Below are 14,527 nucleotides of genomic sequence, written 5' to 3'. Positions count from 1 at the left end.
TGTACCCTAATTTTTGCCTAGGTCTCCCTTTCAGGTTTTCAACCTAGCGGGTATTTATTATTTTTTTTTATACCCTAATTTTTGCCTATGTCGTCCTTTTGGATTTTCAACCTAGCGGGTCTTCATTTAGATGTAATACTTTTTGAAGCATCAATGTGTGAAAGTAGTGATAAGTCTTCTTGATCCATATTGGTGTAGATCATAGCAAAACTTGAATGTATTGGTATTGGGGCTCATATAGTTGGGAGTCCACTTATGTGCTAGTCCTTTTAAATATGTGAAATCTTCTTGAGTGCTAATTCTTTCTTTTGAAGCTCTGAAGTTCATATGTTCTTCTTTTAAGATATTTTGAAATAATTGTCCTTGATATGAGGCAGTCAACATTTTTCTTGACTTGAATTCCGTTGGTCAACACATATCATTACTGTTGATAAAAGGATTTTTTGTTTGAACAAGTCGCACTGCCTTTATTCTATATAATAAGAATAAAAGGGTGCCCCAATTATAGTCTGATTCTCAGGGAGGGTGTCCCATTGTTACGAGATAATATTTGGTACGAGAATTTTCTATCTAGCTTTCTTCTACATTTGATAGTAAGCAGGATGGTCGTGACTTTCATTCTTGTGAGTGACTATTCTTCATCATGACTTACTTTTAACATTGAAAATAAAACAGCTAGAACGTCAGCTAGTTGATTATATTGTTGAGGGGAAGGACATGATGGAAAATGACTTCAACTTTTAGACATTTGTCTAATATGTACATATAAATGAACATCTTCTTATCCCAAATTTTACATTTTTGATTCATCTGGTTGATGATTAGGTCAAATCCCAATATGCTTTCAACATTTCACTTTTGATTTGTAGGCATCTAGAATAGTCATGGTACAAACTTCAAATTCCTCCAAGTGATTGGTATATTCAAAGTACAATTAGATAATGATAAAGATAAAACGACCTTTCTAGGGGATTAACAAGACGTTAACTGCATGTCCCAACATATTGAGGTCCATCCAAATAAGGGATTTTATTTTTATCGTTCTCATCCCATTCAGTGGAATTAATAGCATGACTGAAATTATGTAATGAAATCTTAGCAAACTTATTTATAACTGAACTACTTACAAATATGTATGGTACATGGTTAGAATAAGAGAAAGACATATAATGTTGGGTAATAAATAGTTAAATATATGAGGGGTAGAAAGGAAGAGACAACAAAATGCATTTAGTGATATTCATAATATTAAGGAAACAAAAGTGTGTCAATATAATAAAGTATCGTAAGACTTTATATTTATCAATATTATTGGTGCTGTAGAATTAAAATTCACAAGAGAAACTAATAATATCTTCATTGTCGACTTTGCCCCTTGGATAAACTCATTAAATATATGCAATATCATCAATTTCTTCAACATAATATTTAGTCGACTAAAAGTGTGTCAATATAATAAAGTATCGGAAGACTTTATACTTAGCAATATTATTGGTGTTGTAGAATTAAAATTCACAAGAGAAATTGATAATATATTTATTGTTGACTTTGCCCCTTGGATAAACTCATTAAATATATGCAATATCATCAATGTCTTCAACATAATGTTTAGTCAAGGTTTTTTTCAATTGTCCTTAAAGGTTCATACAAGACTTGATATTTTTCTTTAGATTGGTGAACTTTTTTTTCATGACATTAAAGTAGTAAGTGATAATGATGAAAGTTCAACATAGACGACCCAACTTCTAGAAGTTCACATGTGGTGACAAGTCAAAAAAGTATGTCCATGACTTAGAAGTAGGGGGTGGAGGATGAAGATGAATCTCATTAGTATCTTGTTGCTTTTTTTTCCATTTTTTATCTTTTTTCTTGAAGGAAAATGTTATGAGAATGTAAGAAAGTGAATGCAATGATTATGCATTTAATTGAAATATTTTGTTACCTCCTAATATGCAATCACTTTTTCTTAAAAAAATGAAGAGAAGAAGAAAAACATGTTGTAAAATAAAATAAAAGATGAAACATGCATGATTATGCAATGCATTATGATAAAAATAAGATATAGCTAGAGTAAGTTTTTTTTCCATATATACATGTACCCTACATGGTTCTTTTCTTAATTGATGATTTTTTTATTGTGAACCTTTATTATAGGTGACTCTATAGTTCTAAATTGGTTCCTAGAGCACACAATTCAATTCTAAAATATTAAACCAATTAATAGGTAAACTATTAAAATGGAAATATTTTAGAAAAGGTCAACTCTAGGTGAGACTTTCATGACAACCAAACAGGATGTACATCCAAAAGATTATCATTACACAGTCTCTAACTTATCTTAGGTTTGCCCTCAGCCCGGATATAGAGACCACTCATAAGTGTGTGAGTCGTGTTAGGATAGTGCATAGAAAAACAAATAAAATAAAATAAAAAAATCGTTACGATGCAAATAAATTAACAAGACACATATAATTACATTCACAATATAAGAAAATAAATAAAACAAATAAAACAATATGGGTAAAATAAATAAAATAATAAATAATTATATACAATTAATTAAATTGGGTTTGACTCTCAAAAGTCTCCAGTGGAGTAGTCAGCTGTCGCATCTGGTTTGTCCGCGAAAAAGGAGTCGCCACCAATTTTATTTTTATTAAAGGAAAAATTGGATAAAACCTAAAATAATGATTTTTGAACCAAAAATTCGGATTCGGGAGTCGATTACGAGTAGAGAAAGTATTACCACCCTACAACCGTTAAAACGGTTACCCTATAATTAATTATATACATACTATTTATTTATTTATTTTTACCCCAAAAAGAATAATAACAAAAAAAAAATTATTTACATTAATAAAAGAAGGAAAAATGTTTTTTTTTATTAATTTGGTTTGACAAGGGAAATACCTTGCTCCTACGTATCCCCAGGTGCAATAGGGAAATCAAAACTCACGTAGTTCTTGGGTATAAAATATTTATGTGTTGATCGATTTTATTATTAATTTTACTTTATATATATATATCAAAATAAATTAACAACATAATAGTGATAATAATATTAATAATGGTAATAATGAAAATAATAATATGAGTGATGTGTTGTATATTGATTTGTGTATCGTTTTATTTTATAGAAACATTTTTACTACCTTTTTAATTTTTATAAAATATAAAGGATAAAAATCCACGAGTAGGCGACGCACATGTGGCGCGAACCGACGACGGTAATAATAAGAGAACTTAAGATCTAACGCACAAGAAATAAAACACAATAAAGATGAGAGATCACAAATTTGATAAAGAAATAAACGATTATATAACAATTAAATTGATTTTTATTATAGTTGATTCCAAAACTTGATCGTGAAATAAAAAAAATTATTGTTTATATCATACGTGCATAGAATATTAAAAAAAACTTTATAACAATAATAATGTAAAAAAAAATAGACAAGAAGAAAAAAGAAAAATAAGTGTTTACCGCACTGGAAATGTTCTTTACTAGTTCGTTCCAATCTTTCTTCTTTCTTTTCTCTCTATTATTTTCTCTTCTCTTTTACTTTTTTGTGTGCTCTCAATTGTGCTCCATCCCCCCTCTTTCTCCTCTTGTCGCAACCTATTTATAGACTTTGGGTGTAGATCACAATAAACAAGAGAATAATTGTCAATTGATTACCATTAATCTATTTCTTTTTGGTTTCTTTTCATTTAATTGGCCATAATTATACTGATTCTTATTGTCATTGATTCATTTCTTCGGTTTCTTTTCTATTCAATTGATCACCATTATACTGATTTTCATGACCATCAATCCATTTCTTTTCGTTTTTTTTTTCTCATTTATTTTGATCATCATTACATCGATTTTTATGACCATCAATTCATTTATTTTCAGTTTCCTTTATTTTTATTTCTTATGTTTTTTTTTTTTTTTTTTTTTTTTTTTTTTTTTTTTATTTTAGAAAAGAGTCTGAATCAGAATTAGAGGCAAAGAAGAACTGAAAACACTTGTGATTGTCTAAAGCATATAGACCTAATTATTTATATTTATTTTTATATTTCTTCACATATATTTATTATTATTATTATTATTATTATTATTATTATTATTATTATTATTATTATTATTATTTCATTTTTTAATAAAAAGTAAAAATCAGACAAAATTAGGTGTCAACAAAACCCTAGCCACCATCACCTTCACACCTCTTCTTCTTCGTGCATCAAATGCTTGTAACTTCTCTTTAACAACTTTGTGGGGACTTAGAGCATTGTACTAGGAAGAAAAACAGGCACCCTACACAAATTATAATTAGATCATTTGCGTTGAATTCAATGTATAATATACGATTTTTAAGAAGTATAGTATGAATTTTTATGTTATGTGTGAAAAAGTTTTAATTTTTATGATAAAAATAAAATAAAATATGAATTTTTATGTATATGATAAAGTTTTCATTTTTTATGGTGAATAGGAAGTAAAGTATGAATTTTTATGCTATACATGATAAAGTTTTAATTTTTATGATGAATATAAAGTAAAATATGAATTTTTATGTTATATTTGATAAAACTTTAATTTTTATGAAGGGTATGAAGTAAAATATGAATTTTTATGTTATACGTGATAAAATTTTAATTTTTATGATGAATATAAAGTAAAGTATGAATTTTTATGTTATATATGATAAAGTTTTAATTTGTATGACAAATATGAAGTAAAATATGAATTTTCATGTTATATGTAAAAAAGTTTTAATTTTTATGATGAATATGAAATAAATGTTGAATTGTATGTTATACGTGATAAAATGTTAATTTTTATGGTGTATATGATATCAAGTTTCGATTTTTATTTGTATGTGGTGAAAGTTATGTTGGGTATTGGACTCCCTTCCTATGTGGAGAAAGATCCAAATATTGTAGCTCATGTGTCTCACTTATTTAAGTGGAGAATGGTCTAATTACAGTTGTAAGAGAGAGACTATTTTGATATGAAAGAAAACCACCAAAAGAAAAAAAAGAAGAGTAAACCTTATTATCGATTTTGTTAAATCAATCTTAGAAAAACATCGATTGTGCATTCGTTAACCTGTTGGATCGGGCTGATATTTGGACAACAGGTTTGAAACATCCAGGTCTTCGTTTTCAACGATCAGATCAGTGAAACGATGTCTGGAGGGGAAGAAATCATGCTCGCACAATAGCAAGTTTTTGGATGTTTTTATTCTTCTTGCTTTTTATTTGTAGGCTTTAGTGCTTTGTTATTTTGGCTGGTTGTAGACACACTTTGTGCATCATTTTGAGACTCTCTTGTACCCTTGTTTGATTGTGGTGGAGCTATTTCTTTCATCTGGACTACCAATGGTTTTTACCCTTGCATTGAGAGATTTTCCACGTTAAAATATCGGTGTCTTTTACGCTTTTTTATTTTAATTAATTTGCTGTTATATATTTGTTGTTGCTCCTTACGGGTTCTTGGAAGTTGGGGGAATTTTATATCCGTTGTGTATTATTTGTTATTGTGTTTCTGTGTTTATTCCCCGTCAGAATGGTATCAGAGCTCTTGGTTAAAGGGTTATTTGACTTGCTTGAATGATGGAGGCAAATGTGAATATAAAGATTGTATGCTTGAGTGGTAGTAATTACCATTTGTGGAAGGGCAAGATGAAAGATTTGTTATTTGTGAAGAAAATGCATCTCCCTATTTTTAGTTCTAAAAAGTCAGATGATAAATCTATGGAAGAATGAGATTTTGAACATCAATAGGTATGTGGTTTTGTTAGGCAATATGTAGAAGGTAATGTTTATAATCATATTTCTCACGAGACAAATGCAAAAACTATGTGGGATAAGATACAGACTTTGTTTGCCTCTAAATCAGGGAATAATAAATTATTCTTACAGAATAGTTTCATAAGTTTGAAGTATAAGGAGGGAACATCTATTTCGGACCACTTGAGTGAATTTCAGGGGCTCCATGATCAAATGTTTGGAATGGGTATCAAGTCTGATGATGAACTATTCAAACTATTTTTACTGTTATCTTTACCAGAGTCTTGGGAGACATTTCGAGTTTCTATAACGAGTTTAGCTTCTAATGGTGTTATTTCTTTGGAAACGGCTAAGGGTGGTGTTTTGAATAAGGAGATGAGAAGGAAGGCACATGGATCTTCATCTCACTGAAAATAGGGGAAAAGTCAGAAAAAAGAACCGAATGGTGGTATAGAAAATAGCAGAAGCAAGTCCAAGTATAGATACAAAAATGTGGAGTGTCTTTATTGTCATAAAATGGGGCACATATAGAAGAAATGTTTTCTGTGGAAAAAAGAGAATAAAGGCAAGAAGGGTAAAAAAAAAAAGGTCGTGATCGTGATAATGATGATGACCGTGTTATTGTTGCTACTAGTGATCTTGTTATTATTCTCTGTGATTATGAGTCAATTACTCTTATATCTGATGAGAGCATATGGATAATTGATAGTGGTGCCACACTACATGTTACATTGAGGAAATAGTTCTTTACATCTTTTACTTCAATTGACTTTGAAGTCTTGAAGATGGGTTACGGTGGTGTATCTAAGGTAATTGGTGTTGGTGATGTATGCTTGCAAACCAACATGGGAATGCAATTGTTGCTTAAAGGAGTCAAACATGCTACAAATGTTCTCTTCCATTTGATCTTTGTGCATATATTTGATGAAAGTGGTTTTGATAATCATTTTGCTTCTAGAAAGTGGAAACTCATTAAAGGTAACTTGGTTATGGCTAGAAAGGAGATAAGTAGTAAACTGTATTAGAAAAAAAACTTTAGTTGCAAAAGACAGTGTGAATGTCGTCCAACTACATATCCATCTGAGAGATAACCCACATACAAATTTGTCAGTACTTAGCCACTCAACTTTTTCGTATTCTTCAGCAATATGTCTTTGAGCTTCTCTTGATACAAATGTATTCAATGATAACATGGATTTATGTGTTCATGCTTTTCATCATATAAATATTTCTGAAACGAACATTTTTTATGTTGCAACTTTATCACGTTTTTCATAGCCTCCCAACATTTACACATGTCACCCATGTTGTGTTCCAACATTAACTTCAGTTTCCAATAAGCTGCCTCAAACCTATCATTACATATAAATTGTCACCATTGAGAAATTCAACAATATATAATAAAATTAAAAAATCAAAGTTTTAGAGTCACATGACATACCTGTTAGTCGTTCTGTTCTCCAAATGCATCACTCAATTTGTCCATGCTTCAACAAATCTTTCTTTATGAGGAGTCAATCAAGTTTCTTTCACATAGTCAACAAATATTTTATTATCGATACATGATTGCTCAAACATGTGCAAGCACATGATATACTTTTTTTTTATCATTGCAATATATAATGTCTTTTCACATATTCAATACTAACTCTTGTCTATCCTTTAAGATATATTGATTGCATTTTGCTATAACATTTTTGTCGATAAGAAATCGACAAAGCTAATTAACAACATATGGAAATACAATACCAACTGCATTCATTAACGCAAGATCTTTGTTTGTCAAAATTACTTGAGGAAATTTGTTTTGTGTAACAAACAGTTTTCTTAGCCTCTCTAATGCCCAACAAAAGTTTTCTTCTTACTCATATTCCAAATAAGCAAATCCAACTACAAATGTCATCTCTGTTGATGTCATACCAACAATTTCAAGTAATGTCATTCTGTATTTATTGGTTTTATAAGTACTATTCATAATCAACACAATCAGAAACAAATTCAACAACTTCACTAAATCTGGATGCGGCCAAAAAATATATCTCATAACATCTGAGTCTTCACGCTTTCTATTCACACACACATATTTTGCATCTTCAATTAACTTAAATAAATGTTGCATCTCTATTCTATTATCTCTCACGTGCAATCGAATCATACTCCTTTATTTATATATTTGTGAGATCTTAGTAACATTGTTCTTATCTTGGTCTTGCAATGAGAGTAATATGTGTCTCGATGCAACATTATATTCTATTAAGTCATGAACATGCTTTTTTTCTTCTTCATCTAAGCGTCCAACAAATGCATGCCCCTCCAAAGTATCAGATAATTCATGGTTGTGAACTCCACAAATTACTTTAATTGTCCATCATAAACCATCTTTTAATGGTTTTGATCTAAGCTTGAAAGGACAATCACACTTTTTTTGGTAAACTTCGAGTTGAACTATTAACACACCTGTATTTTCCTCCTTTGTCACAACCTAATATTAATTTATTTCTCCTTCATTTCTCTCATGTCTCTATATCTGATCTTCTGATGATAACGGTAACTTTATTTTTTATATCGGTTTCTTTAGTCCAATTCACAACAACATCCCTTGTATGAAATATTTGAAATAAAATATAAAATAAATTATAATTAATTCCAATAATATATTTTTATAATATTAATATTAATTGTAACTATTCATACCTGATCTGAGTAAAAAATGTTTGTAGTATCGGCACATGTTTTATCCAATAATAGTAGTAGTTTATCCATATCAGTTAACATTTTAAAAAATTAATAAAAAAGTTAAAATTCAAAAATTAAAATAAATTGGTCTGTACCGAAAATCTTGTCCATGAAGTTTTCTGGAAACACCTTTTGTACTGGAAAAGTTGAAGAAAGTTTTACGGTACACACATTTTTCCATTATGTATCGGAAATGTTTTTTAAAGTTTTCTGATAACATTCTTCTGTAACCAGAAAACTTACAAAAAGTTTTCCGGAAACACTCTGTGTAACGAAATTCTTCTAAAAAGTTTTCCCGAAAGTTACCGGAAAACTTGCACCTACCGGAATTCTTTTTTACAACTCCAGAAATGATAAAATGGTTAAAAAAAAAGTAACTCTGAATTTTGTGAAATAATAAAATAAAAAATTGAGGGTAATTTTGACATTTTTTATAAAATTATGGAAGTATAGGTATAAAAATGGGGGTACATAGTAAATTTTTCCTTTTGCGTTTGTCACCCACATATTGGGCCTTACTTGTATTGGTACCTGCAAAAACTCTTTGAGTTTTCAACCACACACACCCTCACTTAAATCTGCCACCCCCAATTTATATAAAAATACAATTTTACCCTTTTATCTTAACAAAATTTAAAAATATTCGAAAGTTTTGAAAAATTCGAACTGACAATTTCCAAGATTTTCGAAACTTTTGAACTATTTAAAACTTCCCAAATAGAAAACTCCAAAAATTTTGAACATTTTCGGATGTTTTAAATTTTCAAAATAAGGATTACATTTCGAAAATTTGGAAAGTTTGGAAAGTGTGGAAAGTTTCCAAGTATGGAAAGTTTTGAAATTTTCCTATTTCGAAAGTTTCAAAAATTCTGGAATTTTCTATTTCGAAAGTTTTGAAAGTTTCGAACATTTTGATGTTTTCTGGAAATTTATGCTTCGAAAGTTTTGAATTAATGTTTCGAATATGAGAAATTATGTTTCGAATATTTCAATTTGTTCAAAAGTTTCAATTTTTTTTATAAAAACTGGAAAATTATATTTCGAAACTTTCAGATTGATCAAAAGTTTCAAAATTTTTGATCAATTCTGGAAAAATATATTTCGAAAGTTTCAGATTTATCAAAAGTTTCCAAAATGTAAAAAAAACTTACTTTTTTATATTTCGAAAGTTTGAAAGTTTTTGAATGATAATGTTAATTTTCTAAGTTTCAAAAAATGGAGTGAATAATAGAGTGATAAATTTTTCAATTTTGCTTCCCACACCCCTCAATTTACTTTCCACACCCCTCAATTTTTTTTAAACCCAAACTACCCTTCCCTCTTTATTCACTTAACACCTTCATCTTCTAACTTCATCATCTTCATCTTCATTAACCTAATACTTTCATCTTCAATCATCAACATTCTTGAAACAAGTAAGCAATCTTCAATCATTTTCAACCTTAAACACAATATAATCTTCAATCATCTTCAACACCTTCAACACCATCTTCAATCACTTCAAGCATCTTCAATCAAGTAAGCAATGGTGTTTTCAATTTCGTTTTCTAGGTTTAACTCTCTGGGTTTTGAGTGTTCATCAATGGTTCTGGGTTTGATGGTGTTTTATGGGTTTTTTGGGTTTGATGTATAATGATGGAGTTCAAATACGTGAAGTGAAGTCAAGTACGTGAACTCAGATCACGTAGGTAGACGTGAACTCAGTTTACGTAGGTTGATGGAGTTCACGTACGTGAACTCAATTCACGTAGGTTGATGAAGTTCACGTACGTGAACTCAGTTAACGTAAGTTGATGGTGTTCTTGTGGAGTTCACGTATGGGTTTATGTTTCTGGACTTGCATAAATATTATATTGTTATGTTGTTTTGATAATGATTATGATTTGTTTATGCAGAAATGGTGCGCACAATGTTTACTGATAGAGAGGGTCGTGTTATACTCGACCAAGGGACTGATAGAGAGAGTCGTGTTAGACCAACCGCTTATGTACCGGCTCACCGTGCTCAGCGTGAATTGTGTGAACAACGAAGATTACAGAATCAACAAGCAGAACAGGCACAAGCAGAACAAGGGCAAGCAGAAGAGGCCCAAGCGGATGAGGCCAAACCTGAAGAGGTCCAAGCAGATGAGGCCCAACCTGAAGCAGATAACAGATATCCTAGTGGTCCGGTTGACAAGTCTGTCCTAACGACATATGGGGATCATGTTGCGACATGACTATGGGACGGCGTGGTAAATATCTGAATCAAATTAAATATTTAATATTTGCTTAATGTGTTTGAACTTATATTTGTTCGGTTAATTTATTTCAGGATTGCGGAGAGTTAAGGGTTTTTAGCAATGGCAAAAAATTAAAAGAAGTTGTCATTGAAAATCAAGAGGTTGAGGAACTTGTTAAAAGTTCCGGTTTATAGACATTGCTAAAATGCAACTACGAGATGATCGATAAATGTCTAATTTCTGCCTTTGTCGAGAGATGGCATCGCGACACCAACAACTTTCATCTTCCAATTGGAGAGATGACCATTACTTTGGACGATGTCTCTTCGTTGCTGCATATACCAATCACCGGTGCATTCTTCAGCGTTGATATATTTAACAAGGATGACGCTGCAAAATTATTTGGTGAGTTTCTTGGGGTTAGTGTAGCTGCTGCATATGCTGAGCTTAACTTGACGCGGACAAGCACTGTTCGGTACAGTTGGTTGATTGACGTGTATCATCAGCGATGTGCTGATCAGCATTGGTAGATGGCTGCGAGGGCATTTCTTTTATTTTTGGTGGGTTGCACCTTGTTCAGCGACAAGAGTGCCTTCGCAGTGAGTGTTGCCTACCTTGAATGTTTCAAAGACCTCAACTCATGTGGGGGATATGCATGGGGGTACTGCTGTGCTTTCTTACCTATATGACAATCTTCAAGAAGCGAGCATGCATCAGACTAGAACGGTATCAGGGTATCTGACACTATTACAGGTATTTGCGCTTGCTTTCCTGGTTTGATTTATTTCCTGATTTCGTGGTTTGTTGCTTTACTGATTTATGAATATCTTATTATATATGTGCAGGTGTGGGTGTATGAGCATTTTCCAACATTATGTGCGAATTGTTGTAGACTATCTCAGATTTATGATAAGGACTATCTGAGAGGAGTTATATGGAAGCCAAAACGGGATAAAGGTTTGGTTATTCTATTTAGGAAAGCACTGGACGAGATTGATGTTGATGGCATATGTTGGACACCCTACAGAGAGCATAGACCGAAGTGACCATTTGAGGTTGTTTCATTATTCAGAGGGTGGATACGCTGGGGTCCCAAGATGTATGCGCACTTGCCATATAGGGTATTGCGTGAATATGGACATGTCCAAACCATCCCTGGTTCACCTTTGGAGATAGTAGGTCAGACGACCACACCAGAGGAAATGGACATCATGTTTACGCAATACGTTGTACATGTAGTTGACGCTGGGGCAGTTGTACAGAGGCCTGCAAACTGCGCAAATGAGTACATGGACTGGTTTCGTTGGATTTCTCATCCATATATCATTCGTAAAGAATCATTCTATGTAGCACCTTCGGTTGCAGAACCTGCCAATGATGATCATGCTTCAGAAGAAACAACGGTAAATTCATTTAAATTTAATTTATAACTTTATTAAATTAATTAGTCATGTAATTAATTAATGTATTTTTTAATGCAGCGTCAAGCAATACAAATTGTAGAGGAGCTTCTTGGTCGACAGCTGGTATTACCTGATGACATCGCACCCGTGAATGAATTAATTTTAATATTGCGATCTCAGAGGGGTGGTGGTAGAGATTGGACTCATGTAGTGCCATATCATAGGAGACATAGACATACTTAGGATTTGTATTTGTTTTTTGAATATTTACTTTGGATATTTATTTTGGATATCTATTTTGGATTTCGTATATTTTGGTTGCAGATATTTTGGATATATTGGATATCTATTTTGGATTTCGACAATATTAATTAAACAACTTCATTATATTTGAATTCGTACAATATTAAAGGTGATCAATGTTTGGATATTCATACAATATTTTGGATATTCATTATATTTGAATTCAACAATTCAGTTTACAATAACTTCATTTGTAGTTTTTGGAAATATCTGCAACCAATGTTGCATGCGATTCTTGTAGATAAATTCCCATTGTCGTGCTTCTTCATTGCAATAATTTTTCCACAAATTACTTGCTGGTGGTATAGGAGAATCTGACTTTAAGTAAACCTGTTAAATTACATAACAATTATAAATCAATCATCAATTATCAATCAATAACAATTATAAAATGAATTATCAATAACAATTTTATATAACAACTAATACTTGTACGAAATGACAGTTGTTCACAAATGCAATAACAATCACACGATGATCTGACATAGATGTTGGTGGTGGACTTTGAAGTGGAAAATATGTTTGCGATTCGTTAAGTGATAATGCGACAACAACCAAGTTAAACTTCGAAGTGTCATCCCATTATCACATATCCCATTTCTAGAAGTGTCATCCAATTATCCTTCAATGCAACTTGCTCAACATACACATTGTGTATAAGTTGTCGAACATAATTTTCTCCACTAAATAGTATCTCGGAATAAGACATGAACTCTTGAAGCTCTATCACACACTGTTGACAGATGAATGTCCAACAGTTCTCACCCATTCCAAGTAAAGTTGCAATTGCACGATATCCACAATTACCATTATCACCGACATCAATAATGTCATCTATGAATTTATGAATTTCAACTGGAAACCAATCTTTGAAGAGGAGAACTCTTGGTTGTTGAACTTTGCTAACTGATGGTCGAGGTGTGAGCTTTTGGACTGATAGTCGAGGTGTGAGCTTTTCTACTTTACTGGTATCTATAGTGCTACATGCATTTGTACCACTACATTGAACACTTGCATCCATATACTCCCACCAAGATGGATCACGCTTGGTTGATTTATCTCTTTTTGATACTTTACTTTTGCCTTTTTTGGGTGCACCTTTTGTTTTATCCTTGACAACTGGTGGAAACATCGACGTAGTCGATGGATACGCGATCTCTCGTAATTTACCTTTAAGTGAAATTTTGCCAGGTACATCAAGTTCTTCAAACTTTTTTCACTATGACATCTAATTCATGTTTCACAGATAACTCTGAAGGTTTACTCGATGCATCAACATGGAAAGTTAATTTACTCCACCAAATATGAATAGCGTCTAATGGAATGGAACAGTGGAATCATACCATACCTGGCTATTTCACATGCACAAGGTAGATCATGTGTTGTCCTAATTGTGCAACGACACTCAGTCTGATCAATATCTACATACTTCACGCGGTCATACTCTGCCGCAATGTGATCTATTGCATTTTTTGACACAACACCACGCAAATTCGCGTATAATCTGTTACTATATTGATGCACCTTTTGAATGATGCTCTTTTCAAATGATGCTATTATCTCATTGTGTTTTAATACAATCATGCTATTGATGGTTTCCCAAACATTGCATATATCACAAATACTATCTTGTAATATAATTTTCAAACTCCAATGCGCCGAATCAACCCTTTGTATTGTGGTGTTCCTAAAGTGTATAACTCTATTTATCCACGCCTCAACAAACATTTCCTTGTGAGGAATTAACCACTACTTGTGTACATAATCATTAAAAATAGAACAGCTACTACAAATTCCTTCAAAGATAGCCAACTTCATGTAGTATTGAGCCTTATCATAACTGTAAATAAGAGTCTCTCATGCCTCCATTATTTGCACTTGCTTCTTTTTTGGAAACACAGTCATCTTGCATTTGGTCTTGACATTCTTGCATATATAAAAAAAGCATAATAAATTCACTACTTTTGAAAGAAAAAAATTCAACCATGTTCATCAAAGCAAGGTCTGTAGCAGTAACGATGACTTCAACTTCATAACTTGTAATATGTTCTTTCACAATTTGTAGTGCCCACGTGAAGTTATCAGC

The 14,527-nt window shown here is 31.8% G+C and overlaps 1 protein-coding gene across 1 annotated transcript; it reads right to left on the bottom strand.

The window, feature by feature from the left end:
• Positions 1 to 13,015: 13,015 nt before the first annotated feature.
• Positions 13,016 to 13,573, bottom strand: LOC140919805 (uncharacterized). The gene has a single exon (XM_073366453.1). The coding sequence runs from the start codon at positions 13,571 to 13,573 to the stop codon at positions 13,016 to 13,018; it is 558 nt and encodes a 185-aa protein (XP_073222554.1).
• Between the last annotated feature and the right edge of the window lie 954 nt (positions 13,574 to 14,527).

The sequence above is a fragment of the Cicer arietinum genome, chromosome 3 (genome assembly GCF_000331145.2).
Source record: "Cicer arietinum cultivar CDC Frontier isolate Library 1 chromosome 3, Cicar.CDCFrontier_v2.0, whole genome shotgun sequence".
In the NCBI taxonomy this organism is placed as follows: domain Eukaryota; kingdom Viridiplantae; phylum Streptophyta; class Magnoliopsida; order Fabales; family Fabaceae; genus Cicer; species Cicer arietinum.
This window is presented reverse-complemented; position numbering and strand designations above follow the sequence as displayed.